This window comes from Mus caroli, unplaced genomic scaffold, assembly GCF_978045245.1.
Source record: "Mus caroli unplaced genomic scaffold, Mus_caroli_1 scaffold_8, whole genome shotgun sequence".
Lineage (NCBI taxonomy): Eukaryota > Metazoa > Chordata > Mammalia > Rodentia > Muridae > Mus > Mus caroli.
In genome coordinates, this window is record NW_028227263.1 from 142574289 (window position 1) to 142595771 (window position 21483).

The window sequence follows — 21483 nt, forward strand, 5'->3', positions numbered from 1 at the left end:
CCCTTTCCCGTCCCGTCCCCCTCCCCAAGGGTCCCTGCTTCGGAGCGTGACGGGGTTCCCCACGCCCCAGGGGCGGGTAGAGGGTGCGGAGAGGGGCTAGAAAGCCCAGCGGTGTCCAGCGCGCTCGCGGGGATAGACCTGGGGGGCACCCTGATCCGGCGGCCTCGTTGCACGCGCGCCCGCGCACGCGCCCCGGACACGCCCCCCGACTCCCCGCGAGGGCGCACGCCCCTACACGGGCGTGGTTTTCCTGTTGAGCGTGTTGGTGTTGGACGCCGCGGCCTCTTTGGACAGGGTCCCGGGCGCGGGCGCTGCAGGAGCGGGCGGCGCGGGCGCGGGCGCGGGTGCAGCGGGCGGTCCGGTGACTGTGACCGTGACGCCGGACGCCGCTTCCTTGGGGAAGGCGTTGTGCAGCGTGAGGAAGCCCGCCGAGCTCCCGCGGTCCCGCTCCGAGCCCGCCCCGCTGCCCCCCGCCGCCCCGGCCGCCCCGCCGTAGGCACCCACGCCGGCACCGCTGCCGCCGCCACCGGCGCTCGCCAGCCCCGCAGCCACGCTGCCCTTGGACGGGTCGCGGCTGAGCGTGTACATGGAGATGTCCGTGGAGGCGAAGCCCGGGCCCCCGGGGCCGCCGGGAGACGCATCCCGGGATGGCGACGCCTCGCTGGAGCCTCGGGAGCTGGAGCGGGAGCGGCGGCGGTAGCGGAAGCGGTAACTGGGCAGACGGAGGATGGCCGAGGGGCCGCTCCCGCCACTGCCGCCCGCGCCGCCGCCGGCCTTGAGCAGGTCCGAGCGTGATTGGCAGTGTGCCTCGCGGCTGCGCTCGATGTAAATGTTGACGGCCAGTACGCCGATCACCTCAGCCAGGATGAAGGACAGCCCGCCGAAGTAGAAGGACCAGCCGTACGAGTAGTGGTTTTTCTTCTCCTCGTCCCTCTTGGGGCCTGGCTCGCCCGCGTTGGCCGATATGTACACAATCACCCCGATGATGTTGCTCAAGCCTGGATGGAGACGGTCACGTGGGAGCCTCAAGGCCGCCAGGGCTCCAGCACTACCAACTGTCTTAAAGCCCCAAGACTCTAAGCCAGGTATTCCTCTGGCTAAATTCCACCCGAGGAGTCTAAGCCCCGAGACCCACTGGACTAAAAACTACTCAAAGTGTCTAAACCTTGATCCCACTGGGTTAAACTCCAACTCAAGAGTCTTAAGTCCTGCCCACCTGGTCTAAGTCTCACCTGCATTGGGAGTCTAAGTACTCCACTAGTCTAAGAGGCTAAGAGCTATCTCTACTGGACTAAATTCCACCAAGGAGTCTTAAATCCTTATCCAGTAATCTAACTCCATCCGTATTTCTGCTGGGCTAAATTCTACTCCAGCAATCTGAGTCCTGCCCCATTGGCCTAAACCCTACCCAGCAGTTAAACCCTGCCTGCTAAACTCTACCCAAGAGCTTAAGTCTCACCTTTACTGAACTAAAGTAAAGGAGTCTAAGCCCCGCTGTCATTGGTTTGAACTTCACCCCTACGAAGTTTAAGTACCACTCCAATGAGCTAACTCTGCGTCAGGAATCTAGACCCTGCCTCCAAGAGTCAAAACTCTTCCCGAGAAGTCCAAGGTCTGCTCCTATAGGCAGGCCTACGCTATCTTCAGAAATCTAAGCCCCTCCTCCACCGGCCTAAAGTACTTCCCTTGGAGGTCTGGCCTCTGCCTTCTGGGTTAGCTCCATTCCCCAGTTAACATTGGCCTACTTTTACCTGGCCCAGGCCCCCCTCTCTACTCAGTTCCACAAGTCTCACCTACATGGATCTAAACTGCACCCGTATGCGGTCAAGGCCTTGACCCCAAGAAGACTCAGATCCTAACCTTCTGAGACTTCTGGCAATGGCTGACAATGGCTCATCTCTATCCTAATCATCTTAGTTCTTTCCCACGGTCTAGCTATCACCCCCAGGTAGTCTGGTTCTGCCCATTATGTCTAGCCTCCACTGGCCTAAACTCTGCCCCAGCACATCTAGGCTCAACCTTGGCTGGTCTTAACCCTACCTTTCCTGAGGTAGTCTCAGGCTCGGTTTCCAGCTCCTGTCTGAAGTATAACCCGGTATCTCCCTCAGGTTCCTCCCTCTTCTCCTTTTGCTATGAATGATGCAATTCCACTTTAAGTCTCTAGGCTCTGTCCATTGCTGACCTAACTCCCTGCACTACAGAGTCCTTGCCTAGGTATGTAGCCTAATTCACTCTGGCTAGCCTCAAGTTCACCCTTCTTAGGTGGCCTTTGTACTCCAGCCCCAACCTCCAGTTTTTTAAACCCCAGGCCTTGTAGGTGTAGGCTAGACTTCCACCCTGCCACATACCTCTCCCAGACCTAAATATAGCCCCATCCCTGTACAGATCTAGACCACCCCTCTCTACAACACACACCCTGCCATTTAAATGTGTTTAAACTCCCCTCTAGGAGTCTAAGCCCCATCTTCATTAATCTAACCTCCATAGGGGTGAGGGAGTTTAACCCGTCCTGTAGACTCTAAGCAAGCTCAGTTTCCATTGCCTAAACTACATCCCCAGTGTAGAAGGGGGACTTTTCTGCACCCTACCCCAGTTTCCAGCCCCGCTCTTACCATTACTGCGTGGGTCTCAGCTCTGCTCCTAAAGAGTTATTATCCTAGGTGTCTCCTACCCTAGACCGAGTTCTTTTGGTGGGGGAGGGGGTTTTATTTTGAGATTTCCCACAATGCCTAGGCTGTCTTCAAACACTCTGTATAGTCAAGGCTGATCCTTGAATTTCTGATTCTCCTGGATTACAGGCAGACACCACTACATCAGGTTTATGCTTTGCTGCGGATGGAACCTAGGGTTTTGTGCACTCTGTCACACTCACAACCCAAGGCCTTAACTCTTGAGGTAACCGACTCTACATTCTGGCCTAGGTCTAGCTTCTTGCATAACCTCTCTCTTTTGAGTTTTCCAGAAAATGGCCTTCCTCCTCAAATAGGCAGAGCCTAGTCTTTCCCCCTCAGAGCCTTCAGTTTCCTTTCCCTGGGCCCAGAGCAATGGCTCTCAGCCTTCCTAATGCTGAGACCCTTTAACACAGTTCCTTATGTTGTGGTGACCCCCAACCATAAATTATTTTCATTGCTACTTCATAACTGTAATTCTGCTACCTTTATGAATCGTAATGTAAATATCTGATATGCAGGATATCTGATAGGCGACCGCTGAGAAAGAGTCATTCAGTGCCCCACCCCCAGGGGTATTGTGACCCACAGGTTGAGAGCCTCTAGTTTAGAAGGATTTTAGGTCTAGCCCCGTTTAGGATCTACCCAGATCATTTTCTTTTTCAGTCCCTATCTTCCTAAGGCCGGTTCCATCTCCCCATCCTTAGACTCCCAAGTGTCTCAGGTCTCCTGCACCTCCCCAGACGCCTTTCGCTGAGTCTCTAAAACAGCTAGGGAAACTCCCCTTCTTGCCTCCCACTTTACTCACAGTCTGAGCAGGCTAAAAGACTAAACCTAAATCTACCTTACCCAGGCGGAGGTGGCACAACTTGGGAGGAGTCTAGGAAAGCTCCGGTCCCCAGGGGGCGCTTGGGGCAGGCTAGTTTTGCAGTCACATGCGCCCATGCACCCGCAGACACGCACCCGCGCTCGTGGGTGGGCCCCGCTGCCCCTTCCCTCGCCTCTCACCTGCTGCCACGAACAGGATCCCTGCGCCCAGGATGATGTTCCTTTTGGACTTGTAGACGCGGGAGGCAGCTACGCACACGCCCCCGAGCAGCAGCAGGATGGCGCTCAGGATAGGAAAGATGCTGGAAGCCCGGACTACTCCTAGGGGAAAAGAAAGAAAAGAGGGGACGAGAGGAAAGCGCGAGGGCGGTCAGGCGGTCCGCTGCGCCCCGGGCCCACCGCGCCTCCTGCCTGCTTCCCTCTCCGCTTAGCTAATTTTAGTTCCCTAATTCTGCCACTCTGGTTCTTTTGTCTCATTTCCCCCTCCCTTTAAAAAAGTTTCTTTATTTGATTTTCCCCCATCTCCCCTCCGTTCTTTCTGCATCTATATCACGTTTCTCTCTCCGACTCCTTTTCTCTGCGCCCTCTCCTGCCTATATCTCCATTTTCATCCGTCTCCTTCCCTGCGTGTTCATCCTCTATCTCCACCCCCGTTCTTTTTTTCTTTATCCCGCTCTCTCTCTCCCTTTTCACTCGTTCTTTTCTACTCTTTCTTGAAACCCTCGACAATCAGATTCTGCGATTTCTGAGCCCGGTTAAAGCAACCAATCATAATTAAGGCTTTGCCGCGTTCTCAGGATAACAGCCCAATCACACCACAGACTTCCCCGGGGGAGTAGCAGTCCGGACTGCAGTTTGCCGAACTGCCACAACAGCCAATCTTCATCCCTTTACTATACAAAGTGGTCAGGCTATAGACATCTAACCGACCAATCACCACCCTAGGCCCTTCTGGGCCGGGAGATGAGCATCTGGACCTGGATTGGCTAGGAAACTAATCTAGACTTGAGGTTCAAGCTCCGCCCAGTCCCTTCCTTCGCCCCTCCCCTTCCAAGTATCCGCAGCACCCGTTGTCACCCCACCCGGATCCTTGACCCCCCACGTACGGAGCAGGTACTCCGCGCTGTCGTGGTCGTAGTCCGTGTCCTCCGGGAAGTGGTTGATCTTCACGCAGACACCTCTTTTCAACCCTGGAGAGGGGATGGGGACGGTGGGAGGGGGGGCCGGCTTCAGAGTTAGGGGAGGGGCGACCCTAAGTGTTCCGAGAAGACCCTCCCCTACTCAAACGCACGCTCCCAGATCCCTATTCTTGTCCTCGCTCTCTCCGGGCTGATTGAAAGGTAGGAATCCCGGGACTGTAGAGATGGCTCAACGGTTAAAAACACTGACTGCTCTTCCAGAGGTCCTGAGTTTAATTCCCAGCAATCACATGGTGACTCACAACGATCTGTAATGAGGTCCAATCCCCTCTTCTGGTGTGTCTGAACACTGCGACAGTGTCAAATAAATAAATAAATAAATAAATAAATAAATAAATAAATAAATAAATCTATCTTAAAGAGAGAGAGGAATCCTAGTCCCCAACTGGTGTTGGGTCAAACTTTGCACCCCTCAGACCTGTTTCCCACCTCTATTAAGAATATTTTTGAGAGGGGGGAGGTGCGGGGTGGAAAGAGGAAAGGGTACAAGCCTGTAATCCAGCACTATGCCAGAGGTAGAGGAAGGAGGATGGGAAGTTCAAGGTCACTGGGCCACACAGAGTTTTGAGGCCAGACTAGGATATTTGAGATAGGAGCGAAAATAGAAGAAAGGGGGAGGGGGAACGAAGAAAATACCGTTCAATTTATGTGGCTTTCCATTTCCCTTGCAAGTAAGTCAGTGTTAGCCATTGCCACGTCGAAGCACCCTTGTAGCCTAAGCTTGTTAAGAAGGGTGAAAATGAGTGGAAAAACCAGGAACTCCGAAAATATAGCACTTCCTAAGAACCCAATGATCATCTTGAAGCTTTATCCTTCCTCTCTCTGAACCTGTCTATCTCATCTGTGGGAACAGATTCTGTTTTACTGCTTGTGGTGCATAGCTGGAGGAAAACAAATTGCACAAATACGTTTATTCTCAACTCCAAGCTACCTGCAACCTGTGGGGCTTTGCAGATGTAATAGTTATTCTGCAGAGACAGCTCAAGGGCGCATGTGCGAGAACACACACACACACACACACACACACACACACACACACGTTGAACCAGTTCCTCTTTCTAGGGCTAAGAGTTCCCTGAGCTGCCCCTTGTAGTTCATGCATGCAGCAGGTAGACTTTTTGATACTTTATTTTCTGCAAGCTGCCAGTTCCTAAAGGGGGAGGGGCTAAGGTCTAACTTCTTGTGTCCTGATTATTGCACGGTACAGAGCCTGGTTCCCAGGATGCCTCGAGGAAGGGATGGATGGATGGAATAATAAATGACTATAAAGATAGGAGAAAGAAGTTGGAACAAGTCAGGCAAAGGAACATGGGGAATAAATGAGGATAAAGGAAAGAACTGGAAAGAATGAGTCTGAGGCAGTAAGCTGTGAAGACCCACATGTTTAAATGCTTCCTGTGTTGATTATCACACTTGATAAGCAGTGAAAGAGAAGCTTAGGGGCTTGAGAGATGCTCAGGGGGTAAAACCACTTGCTCTACAAACATGAGGACCTGAGTTCAAATCCCAGCACCCACTTTAAAAAAGCAAAAACCAGACACTGTCACATATGACTGTTACTCCAGTGCTGGGGGCAAGAGATCAGACACAGGAGGATGCTTGGGATTGGCTGCCTGCCAGTCTAACTTCAGGTTCAGTGATAGATCCTGTCTTAAGGATGTAAGTCCTGGGGCTGGTGAGATGGCTCAGTGGGTAAGAGCACCCGACTGCTCTTCCGAAGGTCCGAAGTTCAAATCCCAGCAACCACATGGTGGCTCACAACCTTAACGAGATCTGACACCCCCTTCTGGAGTGTCTGAAGACAGCTACAGTGTACTTACATATAAATAAATAAATAAATAAATAAATAAATAAATAAATCTTAAAAAAAAAAAAAAACAAGGATGTAAGGCCTGAGAGTGGCTACATCAGGCCATCCTCTCTGCCTTCACACACACATGTATATACCACAAACACACAAAAGAAGTAAGGAGATGTAAGGTGGTTCAGTGGGCAAAGGTGCCTGCAGCCAAGCCCGACAATCTGACTTTGATCTCTGGGATTTACATCATAGATGGAAAGAACATATCCACCCTCATTAACTAGCTAACTAATTGATTAATTAAATTTAATGAAAAATAAGGAGGGTGCTGGAGAGATGGCTCAGCGGTTAAGTGCACTGACTGCTCTTCCAGAGGTCCTGAGTTCAAATCCCAGCAACATGGTGGGTTCCCACATGGTGGCTCACAACCACCCGAAATCAGACGCTCTTGACGCCCTCTTCTGGTGAGTCTGAAGACAGCAACAGTGTACTCATATACATAAAATAAATAAGTAATTCTTTTCAAAAAGAAGAAAAAAAGAAAAAGAAGGAGATAAGATTGGCATCATGTGCCAACCAGATGCCTGACGCTGAGGATCCCACTTCGGAGCAGGAGAGATGGTGCACTGCCTCTCACTTTGGTTCCAAGGGTTTCAATATCCTTTTGTGGTTTCTGTGGGCACTGGGTATGCACACAGTGCACATACAAATATCGAGGCAGAATATACATACACAGAAAATAAAAATAATTTTTAAAAAATTCCACTGTTTTCTGTTGGGCTAAACCATCCTTATTCTGTGACCCTGTTAACATATATACTAACTGCATCTGTCCCTTCACATATTAAAAAAAAAAAAAAAATCCAAAAAATCGGATCTAACTCATGTTGATGTGAAAGTAGGATCCAGACATAGAGATTTAACACACTCTGCCTGGAACATAATTGAATGTTCTGTTATCTGTTATAACCTGTGTTGCTCAGTTTTGGGTTAGTTTGGCACAAGCTAGAGTAATTTTGAAAGAGAAAAACCTTAACTGAGAAAAATGCCTGTGGGAAAGCCTATGGTGTATTTTCTTAACTGGTGATTGGTATGAGAGGGCCTAGATCACTGTTGGTGGTACAAGCCCTGGGCTGATGGTTCTGTCTGCTATAAGAAAGCAGGCTGAGCAAGTCATGAGGAGCAAGCCATGGCGGTGTTCCTCCATGGTCTCCGCTTCATTTTCTGACTCCCGGTTCCTGCCTTGAGTTCCTGACCTGACTTCCTTGGGTGATAGACTACAAACCGTAAGATGAAATAAACTTTTTTCTTCCCAAGTTGCTTTTGGCCATCATGTTTTATTACAGCATCGGAAGCCCCAGACAGCACCCATTGGGCAGATGTGGAAAACAAGGCACAGAAAGGCTCAGCAATTCAGCACTGATGGATAAAGGAAGCAGAAGCGGAACTCACAGCAAAGGGTTCAAACACACGCTCCTGGACTGCCAGTATCCGGGATGTTCATCAGTGCATTTTCAGTATCCCAAACATGGCCTCACCCACAGTAAATGCTTAATACATACTTGTAGTGAGAGCTGGGTATGTAGCCCTGTTGGTAGAGTGTTTGCCCGGCATACACAAAGCCAGAAGGTCCCCAATACCACATACACAGGACATGGTGGTGCACCAGGAGATAGAGCAGGAAATTCAGAAGTTTGCAGCTATCCTTGGTTACATAGCAAGTTAGAGATTGCCCTGGGTTACAAGAGAGGAAAAGGAAGGGGGCATAGAGCTAGTAATGAAAGAAAGAATGAACAGACTAAGATACAAATAAAAAGATTGGGGGGGGGGGCCAGTAGGTGGGCTTGGTGGATAAAGGAGCTTGCTACCAAGCCTGATGATCTGAGTTTCATCCCTAAGCCCCATCTAGTAAAAGGAAAAATCCTACTCCCGAGTTATCCTCTAACCTCCAGATGTTCACTATGGTGCACACTCTCAATAGTGATCCTGTGCATGAGTCACACACACACACACACACACACACACACACACACACACGCACACACGCACATGCGCGCGCACACACACACACACGTGCACGCACGCACACACACACACACACGCACGCACACACGCACATGCGCGCGCACACGCACGCACACACGCACGCGCACACACACACACACGCACGCACACACACACGCACGCACACACACACACGCACGCACACACACACACACGCACGCACACACACACACACACACACGCACGCACGCACACACGCACATGCGCGCGCGCGCACACACACACACAATCAATCAATCAGTCAATCAATAAATGTGGTGCAAATTTGCTTAAAAGATGTTAGGGACTGGAAATATGCCTCAGTAGTTAAAAACATGTCATATTTTGCAGAGGACCCGAGTTCTGTCACCCAGCACCCACATTAGTAGCTCATGACCACCTCTAACTCCAACTCCAGGGGAATCTGAGGCCCTCTTCTGGTCATCATGAGCTCTGCATGCAGTTGTACATTAGCACACATACACACCTAAAACTTAAAAATGTGTATTCAGTGTCACCAGTCACTGTTTTGGTGAAGAAGGGTCTCACTGTGTAGCCAAGGCTGGCCTCAATCTCATCATCCTCTCTCCTCAGCCCCCTGGTTGCTGAGATGGTAAGTGTCCAGCACCCACACTCAGCCAACTATGCCACCTTGCATCCATTGAGATGACAAAGGGCAGAAAAGAAGGTAACACCTGTTGGCAAAATGTGGAGAAACTGGAGTTCGTGTGCACCAGTGGTAGGAATAAAGTGTAGTGTGGCTACTGTGGGACACGGTATGGTTTGTAGAATCCTCAAAAAGTTAAAGCTAGGGGGATTGGAGAGATGGCTGCGTAGTTAAGAGCACTCCGTACTCTTGCAAGTGACCTGAGTTCAGTTCCTGGCACCCACATAGCAGTTCATAACCATCCCTAACCCCAGTTCCAGTAGCTCTGATGCCCTCTTTGGACCGCCAATTCACAGTAGCCAAAAAGTGGGAACAGCAAACACTGTGCTTGTAATCCAAGCACCTAGAAAGCAGGATGCAGGAGGACCAAAAGTTCAAGGTCATCCTAGGCTATATAGTGAGTTAAAGGCCAGTCATAGCTAGGTACTACCCTGTTAAAAGGTAATAATGATCCAATCCTCTCTTAAAATGAATTAACTAGACAAACCAAATGTAATGTGCGCATGCAGTGGCGTATTATTCAACCGTTAAAGAGGAATTATGCTGGTGATGTTGCTCAGTGCATAGGAGTTGGCCTACTGCACCAGAGGACTTGGGTTTAATTCCCCAGAACTTCCTAAACCAGGCTGATGGCAAATACGCAAATAAGCCTGTCTTCCCAGCAGGGGCATCAAGAGTTCAAGGTCACCTCAGGCAGCTCCTGGATCCTCCAGGCTACGTAATATCGTTTTCAAAACAACTCCAAAGTGGGCATGGTGGTACACACCTTTAATATCGTACGTAGTACTGGGGGAGGAGGGCAGAGGCAGAAGGATCTCTATAAATTTGGGGACCTGTCTGACCTACATAATGAGTTCCAGGACAGCCAGGGGTACATAGAATGACCACGACTCAAAAAAAAAAAAAAAAAAAAAAAAGGAAAAACCTCAAACAAGCAAGATAAATAAATAAATAAATAAATAAATTACAAGACAAAAGGAAATTTCCAGAACAAAATAGAATGTATAAAATGTATAAAACCACCATTGTTGTGTATCCTTAGTATATACTAATAAAAGACTTTTAAAAAGAGAATTATGAAACTCGCCATAACATGCTTGAACTTTAAGGTCATGATGCTAAGTGAAATAAAGCCACACAGACAAAAACTGTATCATTTGGCTGCCAAGATGGGTCAGCCTGTAAGGGTGATTGCCCCCAAGCCTTAAGGTCTGAGTTCAATCCCTGAGACCCACATGGTAGAAAGAGAAAAAAAAAAAAAACTCAAGAAAGTTGTCTTCCTCCCTCATGCCCATGCCTTGATACAGGCATACCCACCCATTACATATATACACATGCATATACAGGAACAAGAAATTAAAATTTTTAAATGTAATAAAAATTAAATAAAAATTTATTGGAGGAATCTGGGGGAACCAAATTCACAAATACAGGAAGTAGAACATTGGTGACCAAGGTGAGGGGAGAGGGAATGGGGGAAGGTTTGATGGTTTTTTTGTGAGGGTCAGAGGCATTCTGGAGACTAGTTTATAGGACAACATGAACGCAGTCAGTGTAACTGAGCTGCGTGCTTAACAATGAGAAAGGTGGTACTACGGATGAAGCTCAGTGGGTAGAGTGCCAGCCCAGCATGAGACCCAAAGGACCCGGGCAGATTCCCAGGGGGGGGGAACACAGGCCAGTAATCAGGACGGCGAAGCATTCAAAGTCATCCACAGCCTCAACCTGCTCCTTGCCCACCTGTCTCAAAACAAAGAACCACCATAAGAGAAAACTGCATCACTGCTCTCTCTCTGAATAAAGATGGGGAAAGCAGATGCTGGGTAAATCTGACAGCCCCTGTTCAATCCCCAGAACCCATGTAATAAGCCAGATGTAGTGGTGCACATTTGTAATCCTTGTGCTATAAAGAGATAGGAGATGGAAATGGCAAACCTGCCCCGAAGTTCACTGGCCAACTAACCTAGGCTATGCACTTTGGCAGAAACAAGAAAGGGCATACATCAAAGTGAGAAAGAACCAATTTCTGAAAGTTGTTCTCTGTCCTCTGCACATACATCATGGTATGCCTCCAGTATGTGAACAAGCAAGAACAGACACACACACACACACAAATTTCTTTTTTTTTTTTTTTTTTGAGACAGGGTCTCATTATGTAGTCTTGAGTTTCCTGGAACTCACTGTGTAGACAAGGCTGCTCTTGAACTCACAGAGATCCACCTGCCTCTGCCTCCAGAGTGTTGGGATTAAAGATATGTACCACTACCTCGCTAAGTAAATACTTTTTAAATTAGTAAGATGATAAATTTATAACATGTATATTTTGTCACAATTTAGAAAGAAGGAAAAAAGAAAAATCTTCTAAATATAAATTTTCATTCTCTCTCTCTCTCTCTCTCTCTGTGTGTGTGTGTGTGTGTGTGTGTGTGTGTATGAAGATAAGAGGTCAACTTTGGCTGTCTTCCCCAGTCATTCTCCATCTTTTTCTTTGAGACAGGGCCTTCACTTGCACCTTAACTCATCACTTCAGCTGTCTGCTCAACAAACCCCTGGACCTTCTATCTCTATCTTTCCAGCTCTGGGCTACAGTGCTATGCCCTTGAGTGCCAGGGATTTGAACTCAGGTCCTAATGTTTGTGGGGCAAGCACTTAAACAGTTGATCCAACTCCCTAAATGTAAATTCTATCTATCAGCATACTCACAGTGGTGCCATGAGTTAAGATAATGGTCTCAGGCTCCCACCTCACAGTGGTTAAGAGTCACATAAGACTGATCACTAAAACACACTAAAGACTTGGCACATAGTTTAGTTGGCAGAGGGCTCAGCTAACTTGGATGAAGCCCTGGGTACCATCCCCAGCGCTGCATAAACTGGTTATATTAAGCCACACCAACACTCAGGACGTACAGAAGAAGCATTAGGAGTTCAGTCCATCCTCAGCTATGCATCAAGTTCAAGGCCAGCCTGGGATACTGTGATGATACTAATTATCAATTTGTCACACAGGACCCAAGTCTCTGGGCACACCTGTGAAGGACTGTCTAGATTAAGATTAGCCTTCAAGAATATCTGAGAAGAGGTTTTTAATTAAATTAATTGATGTGAGAAGACCTATCTAATTGTGGTAGGAGCACCACCATCTCTTGCTCAGAGAGCAGGAGATCCTGAACTAGATAAAGTGGAGAAGGTAGGACATCGAGATGGCCCAGCAGGTTAAAAGGTACCTTCTATGAAGCCTGATGACTTGGTTTTTACAGCAGGAATCCATTTGTGGTGGAAGAAGAAAGTTGATTATCCTCTGACCTCAGCACATGCTCCACAGTGTAAATTCCCCTCCACCCAAATCAGACAGACAGACAGACAGACAGATGCAATTAAAGTAGAGAGAACATGTTGAGCGTTAGCACACAATCATTAATCCACTGCTCTCTGCTTCTGACCATGGCTGTGATGTGAATAGCTGCTTCAAGTTCTTGCTGCCTTGACTCCCACACAATGATGGACTGTAGCCTGGAATTGTAAGGCAAATCAGCAAACCTCGCCCCCCTTAAGTTGACTTTGTTGAGTATTTTGTCACAGCAAATGGGAAGCAAACCTAACAGAAAGGGGATTGGGGAAGAGTGAGCAAGATGGTTTGCCATAAAGACACCACCAAGCCTGATGACGGGAGTTTGATAATCAGGTCTCACATGGTAGGAGGGAACTGGCTCCTATAACAAGTTACCCTGACACTTACACTCATGTAAACACACACATAGATAGATGGATGGATAGATGGATAGATGGATAGATGGATAGATAGATAGATAGATAGATAGATAGATTAGATGGATGAATGAACACAATAAGATAAAAATAAAGAAGCTAGCACGTGCCTGGCAGTGGTGGTGCATGCCTTTAATTCCAGCACTTGAGAGGCAGAGGCAGGTGGATTTCTGAGTTCGAGGCCAGCCTGGTCTACAGAGTGAGTTCCAGGACAGCCAGGGCTACACAGAGAAACCCTGTCTCGATAAACCAAAAAACAAAACAAAACAAAAACAAACAAACAAATAAGAATCTAACACGTTATCAGTAACAATACCCTCTTGGCTAATTATGTCCCCATCACTGCTGACAGTTTGACGGGGTCATTAGATGATTTACATTACTCAATACTTTGCACAACCCTATAACGGATACTCTAAGAGGATCCCTGCTTTATAAACAAGGAAACTGAGGCAAGGATCGCTGAAGAAGCTGCCCCTCCTCACACAGATGCTGTATCCTATGGAGGAGGCTTAACCACTGCCAGGTTCGGGGGAGTCACAGAGCTTGGGCTCTAAGCCAACTTCTCTAGACTCCTATCCCAGTCCTGCCGAGCAGGGCATCTCTTAGGAAACAGAATGTCCCCCCCGACGCCCAGTTTCAGTCTCCTCACTGAGAAATGAAGATGATATTGTGGCTTTAGAGGGTTCTGGTGAGGCTCCGATGAACTGAAAAGCAGATCCTGTGACGGTTACAGCAGGCACTAGCTTCTAAGATCTGAGATCTGAGCCCACCAGGCTAGAAACTTTTACTTTTTTTTGTTTTTGTTTTTCGAGACAGGGTTTCTCTGTGTAGCCCTGGCTGTCCTGGAACTCACTCTGTAGACCAGGCTGGCCTCGAACTCAGAAATCCGCCTGCCTCTGCCTCCCAAGTGCTGGGACAAAAGGCGTGCGCCACCAGTGGCAAAACTCTTACTTTTTAAAGATTATATTTCTTCTTCTTCCTCTTCTCCTTCCTCTTCCTCCTTCTCCTTCTCCTTTTTTTTTTTTTTTTTTTTTTTTTTTTTTTTTTTTTTTTTTTTTTTGAGACAGGATCTCTCTATGTAGCCCAGGCTGTCTTGAAACTCACTATGTAAACCAGAGAGATCTGCCTGCCGATGTTTCCCGAGTTCCGGGACTAAAAGTATGTACCCAGCTGACATGTATCCTGGGACTGAACTCTGTCTCCTGAAGAGTAGCAAGTATTCTTAACTGCTGAACCATCCTTCCAACCCCGGCCTACATAGGGGCTTTCTTTTTATGTCCAGAGATGGTAGTGAAATGTCCCTGAGTCTTTACAACCCGCCCAACCCCCATGCCCTGGACCTGACTAACATACAGCACACAGCTGTGGACGGGACACATGAAAAACAGGTCCAGTACCGTGCATTCTTCACATGCCTCACATTGTGGGTGTCCCAGCCTGAGTCACTTTTCTTTCTCAAGCCTCCAGCTTCCTGCTCTGACAAACAGGAGCCATAATAATACCTTCCCTGTGGCACAATTGCAAGGACTCAATGAGATAATAAGGCAGGCAAAGTGCTGAACACAGGGGTTTGCAAAGTCAGCGGCAATAAATGGGACTGTAGGTCCAGACTGTTGGGTCCCCAGAGAGTTGCTGGGAGCATAGCTGAGAGTTCTCAGGGAAGCTGGAACACAGCTGTCCAGCGTGGGCACCACCCCCTACCACCCCCAATGCAGCCATAGTCATGGGCTATGAGGAGGAAAGACAGTGGACTTCCTAAGAGGACGTGAAGACGCTAAAACGGAGAGGCTAATGGTTCACACTGATTCTATGCGGTCTTTAGGTCACACTCGCTTAAATATTAAGCTCACCTCATTTTGGTTTTTAGGGCTGGGAATGGAGCCCTGTATAATATCAGAGTGCCTCACCCTACCACCCCTGGCTTCTCACTGGAAGATCCTAGGGAGACATCTTACCATCGAACCACTGAAACGTCACACCAGACCCCTCACTTCTAGGCAAGTGCTCTACCACTGAGCCACCCAACCAAGCCCTTATTGGTGGAGTCTACATAGGTGTTTCACTACTAAACCATGCCCCTAAGCCCTCACAGGGTAAGAGTGGGGCATCTTGGCAGGTGCTGTGTACTAAGCCACACTCCCAGCCCCTCTATGGGGGATTCTAGGCAAGTGCTCTACCAGTGCACACCCACGGCCCTGTCTTTTGTTTGTTTTAGTGTAGGTATTAGGAAAATTTAATTACATATACAATTCATATTTCTGTTGGAAAGAAGCTGAGTGCTAAGGGAGGAAGGATTCTGAATTTAATCCCATGAAATCCCAATAAGAAGAAAAGAGAAATATGTAAACAACAGTACCAGGATGTGCAGTGCCAGCCAGCCTACTACGTGTTTTACTCATATCTACGCAGACTTCCCCTTAAACTTATGAATAAGGCATTACTATGATCCTCCTTCTGCAATAATGAAAATGAAACTGGGAGTGTTAACATATACATACCGCCCAAGGTCACACTGTTCTAGGTGGCAGACAAAAGGCAAGCCCCTTCTTTCTTACTTTAGGGTTTATATCTCAATGGCAAAACTCTATCCCATTTCAGATACCACAAAGGAAGCTAGAGAGTGAGTCTCAGAAATCCAAGACCCACCTTCCACACACTTGAATGCCCAGTGGGCTGGAAGCTGGAGTTTTCCTTGCCTTGTTCCAGACCTAAATTTCAATCCAGATGCTACAGTGTGTTAACTATGTGACTCTGGGCAAGACACTGTGCTTCTCTGAACTTTGCTTTCTCTTGGGGGTGGTAACAGCAGCTCTTAAGCAGGGTTGTCTGAGCAACACATGAATGATAGCTACAGTAACAGGCAAGTCAGCCTGCATCAGCCCCTTGACACATTAACCTCCTTTGACTTACAGCAAACAGACTTACCCAGTTTTAACTAAACATCTAATCCTTTCTCAACTCTCCTGTAACTCATTTCTCTAGCTCCCCCATATTTTAACCCTTTGTGATGGCCGGTTTAATTTTGCTAACTGGACACAATCTAGAGTCACCTGAGAAGAGAGTGTCAAAGAGGGACCTTTTGACACAGATCTTTTATTACATCTACTTGGGAGACTGAGGCAGAAGGACTGCAAGTTCAAGGCCAGCCTGGGGGGAAACTTAGTGAGACTCTATCTCAAAAAAAAAAAAAAAAAGCTGAGAATACCACCCAGGGATAGAATACCTTCCTATCATGAATGAGGCTCTGGGTTCAGTCTATTGGGGCATGGGGATAAGCCAGGTGTGGTGGCTCTTGTCTGTGGTTTCAGGCCGAAGGTTTCCTGAGGCAGGATTGTTGTGAGTTCAAGGCTAGCTTGAGCTACATCCCCAGCCATGTCTTAAAAACAGAAACAATAAGCCATGTGTTGGAATTCATGTTGTAATTCCAGCATTTAAGAGACCGAGAGGCAAAAGGATCTTGTCTGGGCCAATGAAATGGCTCATTGGGTTAAGGTGCTTACTGTCAAATCTGATGACCTGAGTTAGACTGTGGAAGTCATGCGGTAAGAAGAGAAAAAAAATTAACTGCCATGAGTTACCTGCTGACCATATGTAGCCATGGCATGCATGTGTGTGTAACATGCACACACACACACACACACCAAACAAGTAAACAAAACAAAGATAAGAGTCTACATAGATTTCCTACTAAAACAAAAAAGCAAAGTTGCCGGGTGTGGTGGCGCACGCCTTTAATCCCAGCACTCAGGAGGCAGAGGCAGGTGGATTTCTGAGTTCGAGGCCAGCCTGGTCTACAGAGTGAGTTCCAGGACAGCCAGGGCTACACAGAGAAACCCTGTCTCAAAAACAAAAACAAAAAACCACCACCACCACCAACAACAACAACAAAATCAACAACAAAGTTAAGGACTGGCGAGATGGCACTGACTGCTCTTCCAGAGGTCCTGAGTTCAAATCCCAGCAACCACATGGTGGCTCACAACCATCTGTAATGGGATCTGCTGCCCTCTTCTGGTGCGTGATATAGTGTACTTATTTATAATAATAAATAAATCTTTGGGTGAGAATAAGCAGGGACTGATGGAGCGGAGTTAAACAGAGATGGGGCCAACCGGAGCAAGCAGAGGTCCTAAAAAATTCAGTTCCCAACAACCACATAAAGGCTCATAACCATCTGTACAGCTACAGTGTACTCATATACATAAAATAAATAAATCTTTAGAAAAAAGAAATCAGTTATAAATAAACTAAAAAAGTTAAAAGCCAGCCTTGGCTACCTAGCAAATTAGAAGTCAGCATAGGCTACTTGACACCATGTCTCAAAAACCCAAACCAGGAGAGACAGAGATGGAGGAGAGAAAGAAAGAAAAAAGAGAGAGAAGGGGGAAGTAGAGAGAGGGGGAAGAGAAAAGCAGAGGGCAGGAAGTCAAACCCTGGTGGTCCATGAACGATGCTCAGCTGGGCAGCAGCCACACTCATGTGTAGTATGGCTGTTTCACTAGCAGTGGTAACACTGTCTCTGGGCTGCATAAAGCCTAAAGTAACTACCACACTGCATGCTTTAAGACCTTCAGTCCGCCACCTCCCCCTGTCCCCGGTATTATTTCTTACCAAGCACTCTAAATCAGACATGCTCACAATGGAGCCAGTGCTACCTCTCCTTAATAGTGAGCTAAGTAAGAGAAAATAAAGGAATTTAAATAAAAACTGCTTGCTCTTTCATCTCAAGAGCAAATCCCCCACTGACAAGTGCTCTGGCCTAAGCTTCATCACTGCCTGGGGTTCTCACCTGAGGTGATATTTAATCCCCCCCACAACCCCCCCCGAGAATGTAAATAATGTATGGAGACAATTTACGATCTTGGTTGTCACAACTGTTGGGGGTGGGCGGGACTAGACAGAGAATAGAGAAGCTGATCAACGTCCTACGATGTACAGCTCAGCCCCCGCCACACAGAATTCTCAGTCCCAAAATGTCACCAGGGCGGAGGTTCAGAAGCCCCACCTCCGAGACACCCCTCACCCTGCTCTCCCTCTCAGATGCCATAATTGCTCCATCAGCAGTGCCTTCCCACGGGCAACTTTGGAATATACTATGCATTCAAAGCACCGGCTCCCACATTCTCCCTTTCCACCCTCCCCGTAGCCATTTCTGAGCACAGCAGCAGGAGCCATCCTGGTAGAACTTAAGCCAGCTCGCAGGGCTTCTCTGCTCCGGAACCTTCAAGGGCTCCCATCTCCAAGCAAAAGCTGAATCTTCTATGCCATATATGTGAACCTGTGGGATCAAGTGCCTATTATCTTGACCATACAACTCTCCCCTCTCGTTGTGTCCCAGCCACACTGGCCTCCCACTGTTGGCCAAACACAGATTCACGCCCACCTCAGGGCCTTTGCAATGACTATATCCACAGCCCAACACCCTGTGTCTTTAACCTCACTTCTTTCTGGTCACCAACCAAAGTCAACTGCCACGTGGAATTCCTCCCTCCAGCCGTCTTTCTTTCTTTCTTTTTTGGTTTTCGAGATAGGGTTTCTCTGTGTAGCCCTGGCTGTCCTGGAACTCACTCTATAGACCAGGCTGGCCTTGAACTCAGAGATCCGCCTGCTTCTGCTGCGATTAAGGCATCTTCCACCACCATCTGGCTCCTCCCAGACTTCTTGTTATGGATGGTTGTGAGCCACCATGTGGTTGCTGGGATTTGAACTCAGGACCTTCAGAAGAGCAGTCAGTGCTCTTAACCACTGAGCCATCTCTCCAGCCCCTCCTCCCAGACTTCTTGATTGACTCACATGCACAGGCCTAATGCTTCCCTCTCTCCATTTCTGCTTTTTCCCTATTTGTTATCTCCATTACTCTTTTTCCCCCTCCTTCCAGAGCAGGAGATACTTAAAGTCAGAGATCTGCATGTTTTACCCCTTGTTGTTTTTGAATCAGCCATGAGAACCTGGGGGCCACAGCGATGGCTCAGTGGGTAGATGTTCTTGCTTCCAAGCCTGAGAACCTGATTCAGGTCCACGAACTTACATGGTGGAAAGAGAAAAATGACACCCACAAGTTCTCCTCAGGCCTCTACATTCACACTGAGCTAGACACATACTCAGCCCCTACTGACACACACATAAAGTTAAAAGGTTCAGAACCTTGCTACACAGTTTAAAGCCAATAAAAACTGATGGGTACTTGAGCATCCGGATAAATGAGTGAGTGGATACATAAATGGAGGGTCCAAGTGCAAACTCCCGTATTTGGCTCTGTACCCTGTGCCTGGCCAGGCCAGAGTGTGCACGTGAGTGACACAGCCTCCGGGGATACGGTGGGGAGTGACAGAGAAGAAGAGGGGCAGGGGATGACAGTGAGCACTGGTGACTATGATATCTGAGTGACTCCATAACCAGATCCAGAAAAGTTCACACTACTCAGTTAGGGGCAGTAGGGGTCAGTTCAGAACTCCCAGGCCTTTAGGGTCAGATCTTCCATAATGGCTGGCCAGGAGCCAGCAGTCAGACCTTCAGGGAGCGGTCTCTCCCGCTTTGATACATTGACGACTGACTTTGGTTTTCTGTAATGAAACACTCCACAAACTTATCTTCAAAGCCCTCCCATTCCTCACATTTGGTGACTGGTTTGTCAGAACAGAGGAGTCAGAGGCAATGGAAATGAAGAGGAATGAAAAAGCGAAGCTGGGGAATAAAAAAACTTCAGCCTATTGGTGCTATGGGGGATATTTCCAGGTCCCTGGTCCACTATTTAAAGCCACTGATAAGGGTGCTAAGGCTAAGAGAGGAAGGGTGGTGGTCACACAGTGGGGCTCCCAGAGTCTTGCTTCCCAGCCCAACACCTCTATATGCATGGTGGCACACCTGAGATGTGCATGAAAGAATTATTGACATGGAAAGCAGGCTAGAGAAGGGGCTGAAGAGGAAGACATCAGGGGTCTTGGGTAATGAGGGGACTAGCAAGGAGAGGGGTTTGAGCCAGGAAGCATCACAGAGAAAAGAAAACGATTGGAGTGTGAGCATTGGAGGGGGAGTGGAAACAAGAAAGGAGGTGTCCCTGGAACTGCTAAAAGAGGCATGAGGCTGGGGAGATGCCATTGGAAATGGGAACAAGGAAGACCAGGCTGTGAGCTTGGGAGAAATCCTGATGGGAGAGAAGCTGAAGGTTGCAGATGAGAAGAAAAGACCTACAAGAAGAGCGACCGAGGGAGACCCGAGGAGGTCATAAGGCATAGCTTTGTTTCAATTCTGGGAACCCACAGAGTCAAACAGGAGAGGGAAGACTTGGGGAAGGAGCAACACAAGCATGTGAGATGGCTCGTGGGTGAAGGTCGCACATGTGGTCAAGTGTGACAACCTAAGTTCCCATCCCAGGGACCCACATGGTTGGAGAAGATTATCAACTCCTGCGAGTTGCCGTCTGCCTTCCATTTGCACACTGAAACAAGCACACACTAAATAAATAAATAGTATCATTAAAAAACAAAAAACAAGAACGTTTTTTAAAGGGGGTTGGAGAGATGGCTCAGTACTGAAGAACACTCCCTGCTTTTCCACAGGACCAGAGTCCAGTTCCCAGCACCATATCAGGCAGCTAACAACACTTTATTACTACCTCCGTGTGTATCAGAGGCCCTGTTCAGGCTTCCATGGGCACTTGAATACATGCAAGTGTGCAAAGCACAGACCCATACAAATACACATATGGTAATTCCACCTGGCACACAACCATCTGTAACTCCAGTTCGAGAGGCTCTTCTGACCTCAAAGGGCACCAGGCACGCATGAAGTGCACAGTTGACCACACTGACAAAACATTCACACACATCATCAAGTCCAGTATAAAATAAAAATAAAAAGAGAATCCCAGAAGAGAGATTGGACAGAGGGATGGAGGGATGCATGGAATCACAGCGCCTCCAGCAGTAAAGCACACCCCTCGAGACCTTGGAATGAGACTCAGAACACTAGAAGTCGATTTGCTGGAGGCACAGGCTTCAGCAGAGGTGGCCAGCCAGGGCCTTCCTGCACCCTACCTTCCAGGCAGCATATCCGCCAGAGGCCTGAATGTGTGAGGCCCCCAGGGTCCTTCTTCTCGGAGGAGCCACTGCCCCCACGATGGGGTGGTCCGTCATCACCTGCTGTGAGATTGGTGGTGTTGCAGATGAGAGCTCTTGTGTAGAGCCAGTAGTCAGTGCTGATGGCGATGGTCATGAGGCCAAAAGCTGCGAAGGCGCCGATGGTGGTCAGTAGTACCTGAACGCCCTTTTCACACCACAAACCCCTCTCTTCATTCCAGCGTTTCAATGACTCCAGTTTCACCACTGGCAACCGGGGGGCCGTGGGCCACCACCGGGGCAGCGGAGGCGGGGCCGTGCCGGCGGCTGGGGGGATCACAGCACAGGCAGAAGCTGGGGGGCCTCAAGGGGCCAGAGGGGGCCGGGGGCAGTGAGCAGGTGGCTGCAGAGGCGAAGGTCAGAGTGAAGCCATAGTCTCCAGCTGGTGG

General features: G+C 48.4%; 1 protein-coding gene across 1 annotated transcript; it reads right to left on the reverse strand.

Annotated features, from left to right (window-relative positions):
* On the reverse strand, positions 1–21381 carry Cacng8 (calcium voltage-gated channel auxiliary subunit gamma 8). The gene is made up of 4 exons (XM_021166087.3): positions 21014–21381; positions 4604–4687; positions 3678–3818; positions 1–998 (listed from the first exon to the last, which is right to left on the reverse strand). The coding sequence occupies exons 1-4, from the start codon at positions 21189–21191 to the stop codon at positions 232–234; spliced, it is 1170 nt and encodes a 389-aa protein (XP_021021746.2). The 5' UTR covers positions 21192–21381; the 3' UTR covers positions 1–231.
* Between the last annotated feature and the right edge of the window lie 102 nt (positions 21382–21483).